Source organism: Natrix helvetica (assembly GCF_964273705.1).
Source record: "Natrix helvetica genome assembly, chromosome: 12".
Lineage (NCBI taxonomy): Eukaryota > Metazoa > Chordata > Lepidosauria > Squamata > Natricidae > Natrix > Natrix helvetica.
The window spans coordinates 14,284,295-14,304,437 of NC_138556.1; the positions used below are offsets into that span (position 1 = coordinate 14,284,295).

Consider the following 20,143-nt stretch of genomic DNA (forward strand, 5'->3'; position numbering starts at 1 on the left):
ACCAATTCCAGCTTGACCAATGATCCAGGAAAGACGAATAAATAGCATTACACCCCAGATGTTCAGCATGCATCTCACCTAAATATTAATCAAAAATAATAGTATCAACATATAACCGCAGAATGCAGCAAGTTTAAAATGGGTACTAAAAACAGTGCCATGGGGGGGAAAAAACCTCCAATGCATTAAAAATGGATTGAAAAGTTTAAAAGCTATAACAGTTTGAAATAAAAAGAACCCGAAGGCTATAAAATACCTTCAGTAGCAAGTTGTTCTGATAGAACAGTCACTGTCTGGTTAAAGTAGAAATTACGATGCAAAAATTAAAATTTTAACATTTGAATGTTTTCTTTTAAAAAGAATAAGAACAGAGATGTGAAGAACTAATCATACCAAAGGATTACTTCGAATCAGTCTCATAAATATTCATTGCTGGGGATGAACATGAAAATCTCATTAAAAAAAAAAAAACCACCAGTGGAAGTATCTACCTACTTTTTCTGCCGTATGGAATTACTGAGGGCGGAGTGCCAACTTTTTAAAAATTGAAAAGCGGGTGTGGTCTACTTGTACAGACGCAAGATAAATGCTGCTTACCAGGACGCCCTTCACCCATCCAAATTTCACTATGCCTTTAGTTTCTTCTTCCTTGCGGAATTCGGCTTCTTCTGCGTTGCCATCTGCTTTACTGAATTTGTCCACTGAACCCGAAGTCACCGTGATATTCTAATCAGACAGTTTTAAACAAAACGTTCAATAACTACACTTTGTGCAATTTACAAGTATCCCAGAAGAAGGAAACCTTAGGTTTTTTGCACATTTCTAGGATTCCTAAGAACACACTTCCTTCTAAGCTGTTTAAGAAAGACCAAATAATGTTTTCCTTCCTTTTTTGTTTGACCTACCTTTGCCAAGTGTTCGTGGATATCCATGAGACTTGGCCGGTTCATTTTGGTTCCTCTGATGCTTCCAGTGTTCTGGTAATAATCGATTTTTGGCACAACATCCATGGTGTTATGTCCAAAAGTTTTTAGATAATAGGTGTCACTGTGTGTGTCATAGGGATGAAAGCTTCCATCTGTTTTGGCAGTGTCGCCATTTTGGAAGAAACGGTCGTAAGTTTCTTGGTTTCCAGACCTGTAGCTGATGTGGGGTCTCTTGGCGGCATCTTTAGCGAAAGAAGTCTCTTCGTAACGTTGTGGATCGGGATCTCCCTGAGATTGAATCGAGTTCTCGTGGCTTTCGTGAATGACATTAACCTGAAATCTGTGCAAATGGGGGTCCAAAAATACGTTTGGAGAATTATTCATAGACATAGTTGTGGATAACCAGTCTTTATTTCGCTTTTACGGGTCGTCGGATTTTTTTTTTTTCAGCAGGCAGCTGGATTGTATAGATGATCTTTTGCGATTCACTTAGTGGCCACTTCTGCAGATGTTCTGTGCCGTAGGTGAAAGTAAGCTGTTCGCCCTGCCTTAAAAAAAATACAGGATTTTTTTTTTAAAAAAAGAAGAGCTTATGTATCTCTAAACATTCCGCTAAATTATAATGGGTAACAACAACGGTAAATGACTATGAAAAAGTTTAGCTGCTGATTATTTTGAAAACCAAGAACTCATTTTCTACTTCTTTTGTGTTATATTCCGGTTTTATAGTGATGGTGAAATAAGCTTTCCAGGTGTTTGCACCTTGAAGTACTTGAAATGGAAGCCTAGATCCACCACTGATCAATGTTGGTCAACAGGTAGCATTCTGGTATTTTAATATTAGATGATTAGCCATTAAAATAGGAGGGGAACAGCATTTTTTTTAGAGCACTATGATCTTCAACACTTAAATTTTTGAGCAGTTTTAATTTCAGGGGTCAGTTTATTTCTTCCAATCCCAAAATAATTTCTAAAACACCATAATACTTAAAAAAGAGCAGAACCTAAAGTTTGCGTTTCTCACCCAAATATTACTTTTCCTTATTTTCCTCCTAAGGACATTTTTTTTTTACAATGGAAACTAACAAGAAGAAATAGTGTGAGTAGAAAGGGTATTTTGTATTATAGGAAGGAATGTAGATTTAGGTTTAAAACAGAAAAGGCAGGAAGGGGTAATTGGGAAGGATTTTTCAGTGCTTCTTTGTCTAAATTACTTCCTTCTATTTTCTGTCTCGGTTTAGTGACAAGGGGTTAGTACTCATTAGCGATACCCATCTTGTGCTGATTTTGTCAGTCAAATGTACTCATTCACTGAGAGCAATCTGTACCTACCAAGGTTACAACCTACGAAGATTTCCTGGTTATTTTTTTTTTATTAAAATGGTAGTTGTGAAACTCATTAAGGAGGAAAGAACATCTGTGTTTTTCAGCTTCTTGTGATCTGGATCTTTCTAAATTGTATAATAAACTAGCCGATAACCCGGCATTGCCCGGGTATTGATTTATAGGGGGAAAATGTCCAAACCAAATGTAATTTCTATTGTTGGATTTTCCCCCTTACTAGAGGGAGCCCCTTTGTGGAGTACTGTGGAGTACCGTTACCATGGCAACTCCACTGTGCTGTGCAATAGAAGCCATTTTAAGACAGTACGGTAGAAGCCATTTGAAGGCACAATAGGCTGTATCTTAACAGAACACACACCCCAAGGGGTTTTAGGGGTGTCTTACCCCCCACAGTATTTGTTTCCAGAGAGTAAGTCATCTATGTCCCACATTTGGTTGAAATTGCTCCTGGCATTCCAGAGTTAGGCTGGAACACACACACACACACGTTTTTATATGTAGACATGGTTATAAATGAATCCAGAAGAAAGTCTAAGACTTTGGGGGAACAAAATCAACTGACGTTGTTTTAATTGAAAATAAAATGGAAAGATGGTCCATCTTTCACCTGTCCATCAAGCTGTCCCACTCTCTGGTTATCCAGACTACAGGTTTCTTAAAAGTGAAATACAAGTAATGATCTTGATTTCCCACTCCCCCAATTATTATTGACAACTTAAAACAGAGAAGATACGATAAAGTGATGAAAAGAAATGAGTATCCATTTTTCCATTCGAAGTGACTCTTATTCTATATTTCATGAGAATCTTTCTCCCGTTTAGTTCTAGAGCAAAATGTGGTCTAGGATTTTTGGGGGCATGTGTGTGTGTCCCAAGGCCATCTCAGGGGTCTTCTAAATCAAAATAACTTGCCAGCAGAGGTTGAAAAAAACAGTATTAAAACACTACTGCGAAGCAGCAGTGGCAATGAACAAGTCAATTTTAATGTTTAATATTGTAAATATAGATAAATGTCACCCATACAAAACCTCTTTTGGGGTACCCCATATTTTTAAAAGCAGGGAGGTGTCCTGAGGTAAAGATGTTTAAGAAACTCCGCTCTGAAGGGAAAAAAACCCACTTAGGTAGGAATTTAAAGAGCAAAGAAACTCCAGCACCAAATGGCTGATTATCAGTTGTTCTCCACTGCATTTCTATTGTAGCTCTTAATTAAAAATAGATTTAATTTTCTTCTATATTGTACAATCTTCTGTAAAGTGATATTTATGTCTGGCTTTTTAAGCTATTAAGCTGAAGACTGTAAGCAACTGCTGCAAACAGAATATTGTTGAGAAGAAAAATGTAAGGGGTACCAGTCATTATTTAATCTGACATCCAAGCAGGAGGGGGAAAAAAGAAAGAAAATAAGACTTACACCAGTTTGCTTGTTACAAACCTACTTCAGCACACAAATGCCCACATTCAGGTTTCTGGAGCATGTGTGAATATCCGAACATCCAGCTTGTCTCTGAACATCTGGAGCAAATTTAAGTGTGATAAAAAATGCATTTTTTACAACAGCATATGCATGGGTGAAGACATTTTCTCAGGATGTTGATTGGTATAACTTACACTTACCAATTCGATGGCTGGGATTTTTTAAAAATGTGAAAACGTGGGCTGGTTCTCCCCATAAAAAAAGTGTATTTGTTACAGATGAGCTGTTTTCAAAATAGGGAACAGATTTCCAAACATAAATTAGGAACAACTTGTAATCCTAGTTGGAAAAGAAATGCATAAAAACCCTTACCTCTTAACCAACTATTGGCACAATGTGTGTTTTCGGGAGCCTGTTTGCTGCAGCTCTTCGTTTCGAAGTATATTCAAACTAGGTATAAAGTCAGCTACCATATCCAAGGTAGCTTTAGCTGCTTCTGGTGCTCTATTAAATGAAGCAGTAGTTTCATTTCTTACTTGGGGCTGAAATTTAAGCGTCTTTCACTGTGGACCATATTTTACATAAATTAGCAAGGAAATCAGCCAATCCTAGAATTCGGAAGAGAAGACTTAGTTACCCCTAGCCTCGAGGAACATTTCAGTCTGTTAAATATTAGCTTCTAATGAACTCATTAATACTTGAATGGTAGCAGTCCAATCTAGCATTGGTCTCTTACAGAAAGTCAGTGGATCTAATGAAAGTCATTTACATGCTCATCAAAATCTTAACCGCTACTGTTTTAAGTTTATAAATGACAGATGGAACAGCAATAGCATATTCCCAAGCAGTCATGCGCTACTGAAATAACTTTTATGCAGTGGTGTGAAAAAGTCCTTAAATATTCATGGTAATACATTTTATTTTTAACCTTAAAGCAGAGAAAGGTCATTGGTAGCTATTATTCTCCAGGCTTGGTTTAGCAATATGTTGGTGGAAATCAAAAAATGTTTGTTTCAATAAAACTTAGATATACCCATGTTTCCCCCCCCAAAAAAGACAGGGTCTTATTTTCTTTTGACCCCCGAAATAAGCTCTTGGCCTTATTCTTATTATTTTTGAGGTGCAGGAGGTAGCAAGTGTGGTCACCTCATGGCTGCTGCTGTGTTGCAATATTTTGGGGGAGGGCTTATTTTCAGGGGAGGGGTTATTTTAGCGCAATGTCTCAAAATCCCGATTGAGCTTACTATCTGGGGAGGTCTTATTTTTGGAGAAACAGGGTATCTATATTTTTGCAGATACGCCCAATTGAACTAGCCAATATGTTAAATTCCTTCTGACAGATGGATGACTATACACACTTGTTTAAAAGTAAAATGAAAAATGGACAGCAATAGAGCAAACCTTGCCCCAACAATAGGACAAAATAATTATGATCGCAAATATTTCATATTTCGACTCTCAATTATTGCTATTCATTCGAAATTTGCTTGATGAAGTATACAATCAATACTTTTAAATCTAGACAGTCGGGCACCATTTAAATCATGCAATATAAAACGTTAAAAATATTTGAAGAGAGACAATGAAAAAGCAGCAGAATCCAATTTATTTTTTAATGGTTGTTTCAATTAAGAGACACGTCTACAGCCATCGTGACGGTGCTGGATATTTTATTGGCTCTTTTTACAATCACACAAATGCAAGGTCAAATCTAAAACCAGTGATAGGAAAGAGAATTACACTGCAATCCTATGCCAGTTAATTCACCGCTACAGTTAAATCAGTGGCTTTTCTCAGCAGATGCACAAAGAATTATAACTATTATTCTTGTGTTGGATTTGGAGAATAGAGAGTGAAAAAGGATTTCCTGTTGCTCCAAAGTTTAATGCATAGGTTATTGTCACATTTGATGGTGCTCTCCTCTGACATCTCAAATTTTGTGTAAAAGAATTCTATCTTATATTTTACTGTGTGAATTGACTTGAATATTGTGGATTCAAATTCTGAAACATAGTTCTTCAATTTTTAAAAAAAGTGTACAAAATGCACTTATCCCTATTTTTCAGAATATAAGACACATATTTCCCCTCTTAAAAGAGCATGGAAATGGTGCATCTTATACACTGAATATAGCCCTTTTTTTGCCTCCTGCTTCTGCATCCCATTTTTTTTGAAAAATGGGTAAAAAACGGGCCGCTTTTCACCAAAACAGGAGTGTTTATGCCTTTCCCCCATCCCCCAGAAGCACTCTGCAGGTTTCAGCAGGGCTGGGGGAAAGGGAAAAATACCCTTGTTTTGGGTAGGACAAAAACTTTTTTTACTTACTTACCACTTCGAAATCTTGGTGCGTCTTATACACCAGTGCGTCTTATAGCCCAAAAAATACAGTAACTAGTGGCAAATCCACACAAAATCATTCTTATTTAATTATTTGCAAAAAGAGAGAGAGAGATGTTTCTAGCTCCTCCTTAAATTCTAGGTTGTTTACAATAGTTGTGTAAGATTAGGCAAAACATATTCAAGGAAGTTGCTTGTAAAATGCATATATCAGTAAAATCCCATTCAGGAATCTAAGTATTTGTAGGAATAAGCACCAAAAATGGATGTACTTTTTGTGTGTGCTTTTAACAGCACTGTGTATCCCTATTTCTGGCTTCAACTGAGCCCATTTTTGTACTATGTGTTCCTCCTGTCTTTTCTTGTAAATTCTGGTACAATTTGACTGGCATTTCATTTTAGCTGACAGAATCACAATTCCCTCAGTTGTCATCTGTCTAGATTATAAAGCAAACGGCGCATTATTAAATTATAAAGATGAGGAGCGATCTGTCTGAGCTGATTGGCCTTGTCTGAATAGTTCCTGGAGCACAGTTTAATGAAAGAAACAGTGTTAAAAATGAAAGGATGGTTCCAACCGTTCTTAAAATGGAATAGAAGAGCTGTCCAAAGCAGTATTGTCACTTCTGCTCCTCCTCTTTGTGAGTATCGAGGTGACCTTGACGTTGTGTCTGTCTTTAATGATACCAAAAGAGGTACAGGCAGTGGTGGGATTCAAATAATTTAACAACCAGTTCTCTGCCCCAATGACCCAGTTGGGTAGGCGGGGCTCGGTGGTCATGGGACTGGGTGGGCATGGCCAACTCAACGTTACAGCATCCCGGGGTCATGTGATTGCCATCTGTGACTTTTCCAGCTCGCTTCCGACTGGGAGAAGCTGGATTTTCTTAATGACCACATGATTCGCTTAACGGCTGCTTAACACCTATGGCAAAAAAAAAAAATCAGGTGCAACTAATTTCACAACCTCCTTCCTTAGCAATGGAATATCTAGTTCCAATTATCATTGTAAAACAAGGATTACCTTTAAGTTGGAGGTGTTAGAGGAACTTTTTTGCTGGCTAAAGAATAAGCAGGAAAACTCCCTTGTCATAATCTTCAACTAAATGGGAGATTTGATTCTACCCAGTAAAGTGTAATAAAGTGAACTGCAAGGCATAATTTTCCTCCCTTGAGCTCCAAGCTTAGATGTGTGTGAAGGAGCTGCTCTACGCAGAACTTAAACTATGAATTCTCCAAAGCACCCGAGGGCAGGACAAGAAGCAATGGGTGGGAACTAATCAAGGAGAGAAGCAACTTAGAACTAAGGAGAAATTTCTTGACAGTGAGAACAATTAATCAGTCGAGCGACTTGCCTCCAGAAGTCGTGAATGCTCCAACACTGGAAGTTTTAAAGAGGAGATTGGATAACCATTTGTCTGAAGTAGTGTAGGGTTTCCTGCCTAAGGAGGGGGTTGGACTAGAAGACCTCCAAGGTCCCTTCCAAATCTGTTATTCTATTCTATTTCTGTTATTCTGTTAAATTTTGTTTTTGTTTTTTCTACTCATAGTGAATGATTTCCCTTCTTCCTTTTTATTCTCCAAGTGAAGTCTCCCCTGAAACATCTCCCAGTCAAAAAAAAAAAAAACCCACATCTAATGATGGAACTGGTTTCATTGAGTCTGCCACAAAGCTTTATTTAACCAAAAAAAGGCTACAGCCACAGCTTCCAAACATGGCTGTCAATTACAAATGTTTCGAATTCCACCGCTTCAGGAACAAACAAAGAAAAAGAAAAGAAATCGGAATTAAGGCAGGACAAGTTTTGAGGATTTTGCTTCATGCAAGAGCATATTCAAATGTCCCTTTATCCAGCCCTTCAACTTCGCCCTCCCAGGTCGAGGAAGGCATGCTGCTGTAGGGGTCCAGTAAGATTTTGAAGCATCTGATGATCAAAAGTCCCAGAAACACACACAGGATCCCCACAAAGGCAAAACCGGTTTTCTGCTCCAGGGTCAGGGGGAAACTGGACACCTCGTTGACACTCATGGTCACTGACACGTTGTTACAGTAGCTACTGCTCATCTCTGGGCTTCACATTCTGCTGATTCAGGATTCGTGCTTCCTCTGTACAAAACACAACGACAACGAGAGAAGAGAGACCATTTGGGATCTGAGGAAGGGGTCTTTGAATGTCCAGCCACCCCCACCCAGCATGCAAGGATAGGAGGGACAGGCCACTTTTGAGGGGATTTGAGTTGGATTTATGAGAGGGCGACATGGATGGGTTCACAAAATGGCTGCCAAGATGTCTATGATCAGACATCTCAACATCCCTCAGACAAAGCAACATCTCCAGGGTGCCTTCTCTTGACCTTTATGAGTTCTTGGTGTGGCCCAAACATTAGATTTTTGAGAGGATGATGTGGATGGATTCACAAAATGACTGCCAAGGTGTCTATGATTGGCCATCTCAACATCCCTCAGACACAACAACATCTTCAGGAAGCCTTCTCTTGACTCTTATGACTTCTTGATGTGGCCCAAATGTTAGCTTTTTTGAGAAGATGATGATGCCGACAGGTTCAAAAATGGTTGCCAAGATGTCTACCATCGGACATCTCAACATCCTTCAGGCACAGCAGGATCTCCTGAATGACTTCTTTTGACCCTTCTGAGTTTTTGATGTGGCCAAAAGGCATTCTGGGAAATAAATATGAAGCTAGAGACGGGTGTTTTGTTTTGCAGTGTATCAGCTTCCAATTTTTTTTAAACGAGTCAGATGAGGCAGAAAATCCAGGACACACCAAGGAAGTTATCTGAGGACCCATTATACCTCCGAGCCCATCTTGCTTTCCCTCATGTTTCAACCATTCTGCACTTTCCACCCATTTGTTCAAATTCTTCATTCCAATATGTCTGAAGAAAGCTGACGTATCTCCTATTAAATTTATCCTCCCTCAGGTGCCTCCCAGATATATTGGTTTCCATTTCTTATGTGGCATCCGAGGTGCCTCTGTCTTATCAATTATCCTATTCATTTCCTATATCAAAATTGCATATAAATGCTAATACGGAATGGCATAACCCATGATTAATCTATGACAGCCGCGGTGATGGAATTTGGCACTTAAGCACCGATTGAGACCCGGCTTCAAAGTAAACTTGATCTATTGGTGGCAGCTTATTATGAGCTGCCTTCCTCCCTACGATCATTTCATCCCTGCAATAATTTTGCTAATCTAAATCCTCTACTGGATTTCTTCCTCAAGAAAGCGCTAAGTTTGCTCTGCGTTCCCGCTTTCTTTTTTTCCCTGCATTCCTGCTTCATTTTTCATTTCATCCCGAATGGGGCTCAATCTTACTAATTCATATCAAAACGTCCTCCTCTTTCTCTTCATCCTTCTCCTCTTTCTCCTCCTCCTCCTCCTCCTCCTCCCCCCCTCCTCCTCCTCCTCCTTCTTTCTTTCTTAATAATTCTTCCTTCACGAATTGAAAGGAATGGCATATTTGTTTTTAGCTGATGAGCTAGGAATCCCAGTTAAATGCAGTGATTAAGACAACTCTAAATGTTGATATAATAAATGCTACCTGATGCATTCATGTAAGGCACAATTCCAGAGTTTCCTGAAGTTTGAACAGCTGTAGAGACATAAAAAGGAGAAAAAGTGAGACTTTGGGGTTAGGATAACATTCTTTAAAGTACTGAGCTGAATTCCAGATGAATTCAATGTACAAAATCAATGAACTGTTTATGACTTGGTCACTATATTCAGCCCACATACCTTTGTTCTATCCTTTCCTTTCCTTCCCTTCCCGTCCTCCACTCCTCACCTCACCTCACCTCACCTCACCTCACCTCACCTCACCTTTCTTTCCTGCTATTCTTCTAACCAGTCTGGTCTCGACGTTAATCTAAACCAGTATTTCTCAACCTTGACAACTTTTTCAGATCTGCGGACTTCAGCTCCCAGAATTCTCATGGCCGGCTAGGGAATTGTGGGAGTTGAAGTCCACATATCTTAAATTTGCCATGGTTGGGGGGATGCACTAATATAAACCTTTTAGCTGAGATGTTTGTCTTCCTTTTGCCCTTCAGGTACCGTACCTTCAAACCCATGGTGGCCAGGCTTATATGACCCAGGGGGAGTTCAGCAAGCAGTCAATTCCGAGATGGCAAAATATGCTGGGGAAGTTTCCAGCTGCCACCTGCAGTCTATTTTTCACAGCCAATTTGCAGGCGGATCTTCTCGAAACTCTCATTTCTTTTGCCTGCCTTTGTGGGTTCAGAATTTTCCTTTTTAGCTGCATTCCTTTCTCGGGATTGTTTCAATTGAGATCATCCCAGTGGTGGGTTGCAGGCGGTACGCCCCGGTACAGGAGTACCAGAGCCTGCCTGGAGTACCGGATACCGTTCCGGTATGGTGCTCCAGAGGGCCCACCCGCCCACCTGAGATCCTTACCGGTCTTTTAAGGCGTACAGCGGCTGCGCGACGCTCCGCTGAGCAGCTGGAATGTTGCGGAGGCTCGCGGAAGGGGTAAAACGCATGCGGTTGGAACGGGACCTGGACCCCACCACTGGATCATCCAGTCCAGATAACAAGACACTGTTTTCCACAGTGGGTCCCCCCCCCTCTGAAAAATCATAAGCAAGCATAACAATTCTGATCTGTGTCCCCTTTGGTCATCAAGTTATGTGTGTTATTGTCTTGAGAGGTTAGAATAAGAGGCTCAAAGAAGTGAGACCGGGGGGGGGGGGTCAAACTCAAGGTCCGGGTGCCCACAGGGTTGACCTGGAAACAGTGAAGGACCAGCCTGCGGTGCCTCTGGGAGCGAAAATAGAGATCAGGTAGGCTGTGTGTGGCCCTCCCCAGCTCTGTTTTTCCTGGCAGGAGGCTGTCACAGCCGAAAACAGAGCCACACTGCCCTCCCGAGCTCCGTTTTCGGCTGCCATCGCCTCCTGCAACCCTCTGCCAATGAAAGCTCCGTTTTCACTGGCAGAAGGTTGCAGGAGGCGATCGCAGCCGAAAACGGAGCTCGGGAGCCCGTTTTCACTGGCAGAGCTCTCAAGCCAGCACAGACGAGTGACGTTGAGCTGGCCACGCCCACTGTGGCCACGCCCATCCCAGCCCCCTGACATATATGACCCTGATGCAGCTCTCGATGAAATTGAGTTTGACACCCTGAGCTAGTTTGAATTTTGAGTTTTATTAAATTTATATACCGCCCCCCTCTCCCCGCAGGGACTCGAGCTAGACTGTAGTCAATGTTTTGCTGAGGAATGGCTGCTGTTTTCCACATGGTCAGTGGTCAGAGATTCTGTGTGTTGGTAACACAAGCCCACACACCCACACACCACTGATTTTGGAGGAGGGCTTTAGAAGCTCTTCATCTCTATTACTCTAGTTCAGAGTTTAACCTGCTGCTCCATTGCCATCTCGTTCTGTTTATCGTTTAATAATTAGATTTCCTTTATTAAAAAAAATATGTTGCAGGTATTCAATCTTGGACTTTCCCTCCCTACCATAAACTAATCCCGCAAATGCTTTTTCTGACAGAGAAGGAGCATTTTAAAAGATATGGGAGTATTTCATCCGGACTTGTCTCATATTTCATCATGACTGGAGTTCGGAAGAGTGGTTTTGAAACGAAATTGTCTGATCGTGAAGGTCAAAAGCAGCCTGTACGTCTCGCTCCAGTTCATTTGTATATTATGGCACGCTTAAAAAAAAACAAAAAACTATGGACATTTAACAGAACAAAACACGCGCGGACACTTTTTTTTTCTTTAGCGGAAGCAGTGACCGGATGAAAATTGCAGTTCAGCCATCAAGTCATGGATTTCAGTTCTTCAGCCTTGCTATTATTCTAGTCTAGGGCATGCAATCACAAGATATATAACATAACATAACACTCCTTGCCAGGTTTGGTAAAGATTTCAGTGGTTCATTAGTGAAAAGAGGAAAAATGCTGCATGGATTCTCTTATTGTTTGTTCATAAATTAATGGAATTGGATGGGATAGTGAATAGATGAGTCCTATTGATTTTTAAAAGGCAATTTTTAATATGCTTATTATCAGATTTTTACGCCACCCTTTAATTTCCTTGAAAAATATAATCTCTTGCATCTATCTGCCTACCGACCTACCTATCATCTATCTATCTATATCATCGTCTCATTTTAACAACCCCATAATCCCCTACGTGGTGGAGTCTGGGTAACTGAACAGAGTTGAGTGTTGACTGGCCGGATGCCCTGCCTGCCACCAATGCTGAATTATATTCAGCAGATATATTCTCAACATGCCCAGAGAGAGAAATATCTACCTAGAATTGAACTTACAGCCTGCTGATTGTGAGGTGAGAATTCCACCTCTAGGCCACCGCGCTATCCATCCATCCACCCATCCATCAATCCTGTTATCTATCTATCTATCTATCTATCATCTATCTATCTATCTATCTATCTATCTATCTATCTATCTATCTATCTATCTATCTGTCATCTATCATCTATCTATCATCCATCCATCCATCCATCAATCCTGTTCTATATCTATCTATCATCTATCTATCTATCTATCTACCTACCTACCTACCTACCTACCTACCTACCTACCTACCTACCCACCTACCTACCCATCCATCCATCCAACCATCCTGTTCTATATCTATCTATCTATCCATCCATCCATCCATCATCCATTCATCCTGTTCTATATCTATCTAACTATATCTATCTATCTATCTATCTATCTATCTATCTATCTATCTATCATCTATCTATCCATCCATCCATCCATCCATCCATCCATCCATCCATCCATCCATCCATCCATCATGTTCTCCATTATCTATCTATCATCTATCATCTATCTATCTATCTATCTATCTATCTATCTATCTATCTATCTATCTATCTATCTATCTATCATCCATCATCTACCTGACTATGCTCTCTCTCTCTCCCCCTCCTCTCTCTGAAAGTGATGAACATACCTACTCCTGCCTCTTATTTCCCCCACAACAGCCCTGTGAGGTGGGTTGGACAGAGGGAGCGACTGGTCCAAAGTTACCCCACTGGCTTTCCTGCTTAAGAAGTCAGTCTCCTTAAACTGAAACATGCAGAGCTACTGTGTTGTGATGCATACAACACATCTTCAAGGCCCAAAGGCCAAGCATGGTTATTTGGATACGAACCCCACTAAACACGGTGGGAATTACACAAGATTGCAAAGCTCGAGCATGGACACAATCAGGGAGTTAGGATTCTTAGCCACGATTCTGGACAGTCCAAGCAAGACATTTCCTGGCGAGCAAATCATGTTTTCCCAATAGCAGACCATTGGGCTTGGAGCATTGGGACAATGCAATATTTGCCACAACCCAGATGCTAATGTAGAAATGATGTTTTGCTTTACAGCAAGAAATGAACAACAATTCTCCATCTATTGCATGGAACAAATTAGCATTGTTTCTCTGAAGAAAAGTTAAGACCCAACACCGACTACCTTCTTTCTTTTGCTTCCTGTTGTTACACCATAAATAGCTACTGTGTCTTCAAGGAAATCCACTAAGTGGCTATTGTGTTGTATGTTCCAAGCAGCGGAAATCTCCTTTAAGTCCAGGTCAATTTCGACATTGCCAATCAGACAACATTTGTGTCGTTTTCACAACACCATTACCAAAATGATTTGGTATTGGCCGCCTCTCAGGATCCTCAATCTAGTTAACCATCCTATAATTTTTGCAGGTCTCCCTTCCAAGATATTAACCAAGCCTGGTCCTGCTTAGCTTTTGAGCCAAGACAAGGTCAACCCAATGCCAACTGTTGGGTTTTTTCACCCAACAAAGACCATAGGTAAAGGTTCCCCTCGCACATATGTGCTAGTTGTTCCTGGTTCTAGGGGGTGGTGCTCATCTCCGTTTCAAAGCCAAAGAGCCAACATTGTACGAAGATGTCTCTGTGGTCATGTGGCTGGCATGACTCGACACCGAAGGCGCATGGAATGCTGTTCCCTTCCCACCAAAGGTGGTCCCTATTTTTCTACTTGCATTTTTATGTGCTTTCGAACTTCTAGGTTGGCAGAAGCTGGGACAACTAACGGGAGCTCACTCCGTTACGCGGCACTAGGGATTCGAACCGTTGAACTGCTACCTTCTGATCAACAAGCTCAGCATCTTAGCCACTGCCTCCCTAACAAAGACCATAGAAAACCATATATTAACAGGTAGCAATTCTTGAACTTTTAATGCCATGAATTATTTTGCCCAGTATTTTGGGGAGATAACATCCAACGATCAAACCATATCGTTGTACCTTGGACTTCAGCCTAAATCGGCTGCTTATGAACACACCAGTGGATGCCATAACCACCACAAGGCAGGGGGGAAAAACAAACCAATTGTTGATTCCCACTTCAACCGATTTCCCTCCTGGGATCACGGCTCTCACAAATGCTGCAGTTGTCCCTGCACCCACATGGGGAAGCCTCATGGAAACCGCCAGGATCTGTTTTCCAGTAACCCCGGCGAGGCGACGGGTGGTTAAATCTCTCCGGATCGAGCGCCCACGGTAGCTGCCGGCAGCTGTCTTTTTTTTTTTTATGCCAAATACTTACCTGAGCTATCCCCCGAGGGTTGGGATCTGCTCATGGCAACCCGTTCCTCCCTCCCCTCCCTTCTCCACCACTGCTGTCAAGACCTCACCTGGCCATAACCAGACAGAGAAGCAGCAAACGACGAATACACGAATTCAGCGTTTAGCATCGGGGGGGGGGGGGAACCAACGCAACCCACGCAAAGCAAAGTCGGGGCATCCTGTTGCGTGGAGCAGGGTTGTGATGAGCGACCCCCAAGCCGACCACCACCCTTTCCTCTTCCTGGCCCATCATCAGGGCCCTCCAGCCTCTCCCTCTATACATCCCCCCCCTGCCCACTCACCCCCGTTCCAGCCAGACATCCTGAGCGCGCAGCCCCCTCGCCTCCTCTCGGACCCCCCAGTCGAAGTTTCAAGGTCTCCAAGTCGATCCGGCTGCAAGCCGCCAGCGAAGCCGGGGTCTCGGCTCACCCCCGCCCAGCCGCCAGACCATCTTCGGGGTTCATCTTCTTCCGCGAGGCATTTCTCACCCCCCCCCCTTCCCCAACTCCTTCTTCTCCCGAGAGGCTGGGCTCCCCCACGGCTGCTCTGGGCGTGCCTTCTACGCGCGTGTCTTCAGGGTGGGGTCTCTCTCCTGTGTAAGGCAAGAACCGGGGGTCTGGATCTGGGGTGGGTGGCTGGGCGCAGCGTGGAGGGGGGTGATGGAGGAGGGTGGGAAGGGGCCGAGGTGAAGGCGAGACCCCCCCTCCCTCCCTCTCTGTCTCCCCAGCCCCGCTTGGGACGCCGCCCCAGCTTTCCTTCCCCAATTATTCAGCTTGGGCCCCCGAAGGCGCGCGTGGAAAGTTCCTGCCGGAGGCTACGTGCGAGGCATTCCCAAATTCTCTGCAGCGGAGGCGGCTGGCCTGTGGGGCCGGATCGCTCCTTGCAAAGCCCGTTGGTTTGAAAGCCAGGTACCAGCCTCAACCCCGGGAAGGACTCGGCTTCCTGCCTGCCTGCTTCCCTCGGGGCCCCTCGGAAGGAAACGGAGCGGCCCTTGGTCGCTCGATCTTATTTATTTCATTTATTATATTCGGGGGGTCTCGAACCGGCCGAGGGGAGCTCCCGTCTTTGATTGAGGTTGCCAAACCGAAAAGGTGCGGGGGGGGGGGCTTTGGCAGGGAGTCACCCGGGGTTACGTAGGGAGGGTCGAATGGGCTCCGATTACTCCCCTTCCCCAGCGCTGGGAGTGGTCGAGCTGGCTTTTGAAGCCACCTGGGATTATTTCCAGGTAGCCCTCGATTTACAACAGGTTTGTGGGAAGCTACCCCACTCTCCCCCGTCCCCAGGAGAATGAAATATTTTGGGAACGATTTAAAAAAAGCAGAATATTATATTTCCCTAAAGGAGAAATTTGGGGGGGGGGGAATCTTAAGGGAGGCAGAAACCAACCCCAGTTTCCCTGCCTCCCAAGCAGAAACAGAGGAGACTTTTAGAAAGGCAGATTTCTAAAACAAAACCTTTGCCAGACCAGTTCTCGAATACAGCTCCCCTGCCTGGAATCCACACTGTATATCGGACATTAATACAATCGTGCGGGTCCAGAAGTATTTCACGAGAAGAGAACTCCACTCCTCTGCTCACAACAGAATCCCTTTTGGCACCAGGCTTGAAATTTTGGGCTTGGAGAGCCTCGAGCTACGCCGCCTACGGTCTGACCTAAACATGGTACACAAAATTGTCTGCTACAACATCCTACCTGTCAACGACTACAGCTTCAACTGCAATAACACACGGGCAAACAATCGATACAAACTCAAGGTAAACCGCTCCAAACTCGATTGCAGAAAATATGACTTCAGCAACAGAGTGGTCAACGCCTGGAATGCTCTACCCGACTCCATTGTTACATCCTCAAACCCTTACATCTTCAACTTAAACTATCTACCATGGACCTCGCCCCATTCCTAAGAGGTCCGTAAAGGGGGTGTGCATAAGTGCAGCAGCATGCCTACCGTCCCTGTCCTACTGTCCCCATTTACTTGTAGTCATTTCCTGTGGTCATCTCCATGTTTATACTTATATCTGTTATCTCGTACATGTTTGACAGGCTAAATAAATAAATAAGATTTAGCAATCCATTCATGACGGGGTAGTTCAAGCAACCCCTTGCAGCAAAGTTTGACAGCTGACAAAGGCAGAATGGTAGGATTAGAACAAGGAGCCCCTCGCCCAAGATGCAACACAGGATGGAAAGCCATTAGCCTCAATAGGAATTGCCCAACAACTGCCTTTCAGAATGCAAGCCCCCTTCGTTTTAACCCCCCCCCCCAGAACAGTCCAAATTTCAAACTCACAGAAACCTATCAAGATCCATCCACTCCTCTGACCATTTTGTTCAGCTGAACCCAGAACTGCATGCTGTGTTCCTCTGTTCACCAATAAACCTTCTTTCCAATCAGTTTCCAGCATTGTTTTTTTTTTCCCATCTTGAAACTGAACCAGATGGATTTCTCTCCCAACAGTTTCTTTAGTGACCAGAGTTAAATGGCCCCAGGGGGGGGGGGGAGTGATTTATCACCGGGTTTCACACACGAACTCTTGCAGCATCCCCATGGTCACGGGATCCAACATTCAGCCCCTTGGCAACTGACTCATATTTATGACGGTCGCAGTGGCCCCGGGGGGTCCTGTAATTTCCCCTTTGGTGACCTCCGGATGAGGAAGGTCAATGGGGAAGCTGGCTTCATTTAAGGACCGTGTTACTCATTTAACAGCTGCGGTGAGTCACTTAATAGTGGTGGCAAGAAAGATGGTAAAATGGGACAAAATTGACCTAACCACCGTCTTCCTTAGCAACTAGAATAGAATAGAACAGCAGAGTTGGAAGGGACCTTGGAGGTCTTCTAGGCCAACCCCCCTGCCTAGGCAGGAAATCCTACACCCCTTCAGACAAATGGTTATCCAACATCTTCTCTAAAAAGTTGAGTGTTGGGGCATTCACAATTTCTGGAGGCAAGTTGTTCCACTGGTTAATTGTTCTCACTGTCAGGAAATTGCTCCTTAGTTCTAAGTTCCTTCTCTCCTTGATTAGATTCCACCCATTGCTTTTTATTCTACCCTCAGGTGCTTTGGAGAATGGTTTGAATTCCTTTTCTTTGTGGCAACCTCTGAGATATTGGAACACTGCTATCATGTCTCCCTTAGTCCTTCTTATCATTAAACTAGACCTACCCAGTTCCTGCAACCGTTCTTCGTATGTCTTAGCTTCCAGTTCCCCTAATCAGCTTTCTTGCTTTCTCTGCACTCTTTCTAGAGTCTCCACATCTTTTCTACATCGTGGCAACCAAAACTGGATGCAGTATCCCAAGTGTGGCCTTACCAAGGCATTATAAAGTGGTATTAACACTTCACGTGATCTTGATTCTATCCCTCTGTTGATGCAGTCTAGAACTGTGTTGGCTTTTTTGGCAGCTGCTGTACATGGCTAGCTCCTATTTAAATGATTGTCCACTAGGACTCCAAGATCCCTCTCACAGTTACTACTATTGAGTGAGGTACCACATATACCTGTAATTAGAAGTTTTGGACTCATAAGCCAAGAACTGTCTACCTGCATTCCCATGCAAAGCTTGATCGTGAAGCTTCGTTCCCCTCTAGGTTGGATTCTGATCCTGGATGCAGCTGACCTGTGTTATCTGGAATCCAGGCAGAGGTGCTGGTAGTGTTTGACCGATGTTGGATCAAATCTTTCCATCACCTCCTTTCATTGGATGTTGTTTTCCTGCTTCCATTCTTCCCCTCCCAGGCCCCCTTCCTTCCAGGAATTTAGGAGAAGAATAGCTGTGTTCCTACCTTCTGTGCCATGGCCAAGAAGAAACAATATTCCCGTAAGAGGCGTGCGTATAAGAGGCTTATTTTGATGTCGCCTCGGCCAAGGAATCATTATGGGCAGTTGAACAAAGAGCAGAATTAGACTTCATTAAGTCTAATCGTTGACTTGGGATAACCCTCAGATTGGGCTTGAAACGACTACCCAATTTCCAGAGTGGCCTAGGAGTTAAAGCAACTCTTGGGGACCTATTTGGGGTGCTGCAAATGTCCTGGGAAAGTCAAGGGAAATCATCAAAGCCATTAAAAACTGAAAGTTAAAATATTTTGGTCATGCGATGCGCCACCCAGAAAAAATACGGCATCCTTCACTTAATCCTCCAGGGACAAAATTGAAGGCAAATGAGGTCCAGGCAGAAGAAGAATATCATGGATTAAAAATCTAAGGGACTGGTTTGGACAAAACTCAGCAGCACTTTTTCATGCGGCTGTTGACAAAAAAAGGATTGCCAACATGATCGCCAACATCTGATGACAGATATGGAGGAGGAGGAGGAGGAGGAGAAGGAGAAGAAGAAGGAAGAAGAAGAAAAAGAAGAAGGAGGAGGAGGAGGAGGAGGAGGAGGAGGAGGAGGAGGAGGAGAAGAAGAAGAAATGTTAAGATCTGGACTTCATGTCTATGGAGATTCTCAGCCATCCAGGTCATGGTTGTCCCAAAGGTGCTTTTTCAAGAGGAAACTGGACTTTCAGGTTTTTCTTTGAAAATATTCCACTTCTCATCCAAGAAGCTTCTTCAGTCCACTTCCTCGAAGAAGCTTCTTGGATGAGAAGTGAAACGCCTTCAAAGAAAAACCAGAAAGTCCAGTAACGTTTTCAAAGAAAACCCAGAAAACCCAGTTGCCTCTTGAAAAAGCACCATTGGGTTTTACTGAAGATGTTTCCATTCACATCCAAGAAGCTTCTTCAGTCCACTTCATTGAAGAAGTCTCTTGGATGAGAAGCAAAATGTTTTCAAACAAAAAGCCCCCCTAGAAAGTCCAGTTCCGTTTGGAAAAGCAGCTTTGGGTTTCATCTGCTACTTATTGTACACCAACTATTCATTGTGTCTGAGCACTCAAACTGTAAAGGGTGGTTAAAATGAAAATGACGCAGCGGTTCAGTGGCTAAGACACTGAGCTTGTCGATCAGAAAGGTCGGCAGTTCCGCGGTTCGAATCCCTAGTTCTGCGTAATGGGGTGAGGTCCCGTTACTTGTCCCAGCTTCTGCCAACCTAGCAGTTTCAAAGCACGTAAAAAAATGCAAGTAGAAAAATAGGAACCACCTTTGGTGCGAAGATAACAGCGTTCCGTGCGCCTTTGGCGTTTAGTCATGCCGGCCACATGACCACGGAGACCTCTTCGGACAGCGCTGGCTCTTTGGCTTTGAAACGGAAATGAGCACCGCCCCCTAGAGTCGAGAACGAGTAGCACATATGTGCGAGGGGAACCTTTACCTTATAGACTTTTCCATTAACTTTGTATAGCAATTAAAGTATTGAAGCGGGCAAAGATTTGTTTTTACTTCTTTCTCTCTCTTTTCTTTTTGGAGATGGGTGATATGATTAGAAATTAGAATTAGAATAGAAAGAAAAAGCCTTTTAATAAAGTGTGGCAGGACTAAAGTTAGAGAGAGTGATAGAAATAAGAGAAGGGGGAATATTAGTATATATATATTTATAGAACAAAATAAAAGTA

The 20,143-nt window shown here is 43.1% G+C and overlaps 2 protein-coding genes across 7 annotated transcripts in view; both read right to left on the reverse strand.

Moving 5' to 3' along the window:
- Positions 1-4,307, reverse strand: part of SLC12A1 (solute carrier family 12 member 1) — a 43,948-nt gene extending 39,641 nt beyond the window's left edge. Inside the window, exons 1-4 of the mRNA XM_081965023.1 lie at positions 4,059-4,307; positions 906-1,474; positions 598-726; positions 3-78 (exon numbers count right to left, since the gene is read on the reverse strand). Of these exons, the coding sequence (XP_081821149.1) occupies positions 3-78; positions 598-726; positions 906-1,316 (616 nt within the window). The 5' untranslated portion in view covers positions 1,317-1,474; positions 4,059-4,307. The remainder of the gene's footprint in view (positions 1-2; positions 79-597; positions 727-905; positions 1,475-4,058) is intronic.
- A 3,372-nt stretch (positions 4,308-7,679) lies between these two features.
- On the reverse strand, positions 7,680-18,314 carry CTXN2 (cortexin 2). 6 transcript variants are annotated; one of them, XM_081965119.1, is made up of 3 exons: positions 18,193-18,314; positions 9,595-9,645; positions 7,680-8,130 (listed from the first exon to the last, which is right to left on the reverse strand). In XM_081965119.1, exon 3 carries the CDS (start codon positions 8,086-8,088, stop codon positions 7,843-7,845), a length of 246 nt encoding a protein of 81 aa, XP_081821245.1. In that variant the 5' UTR covers positions 8,089-8,130; positions 9,595-9,645; positions 18,193-18,314; the 3' UTR covers positions 7,680-7,842. The 6 variants fall into 6 exon arrangements, with proteins under 6 accessions (XP_081821245.1, XP_081821243.1, XP_081821244.1 ...); XM_081965117.1 differs by having other exon boundaries at positions 18,150-18,309; XM_081965118.1 differs by lacking the exon at positions 18,193-18,314 and adding an exon at positions 14,948-15,494.
- Between the last annotated feature and the right edge of the window lie 1,829 nt (positions 18,315-20,143).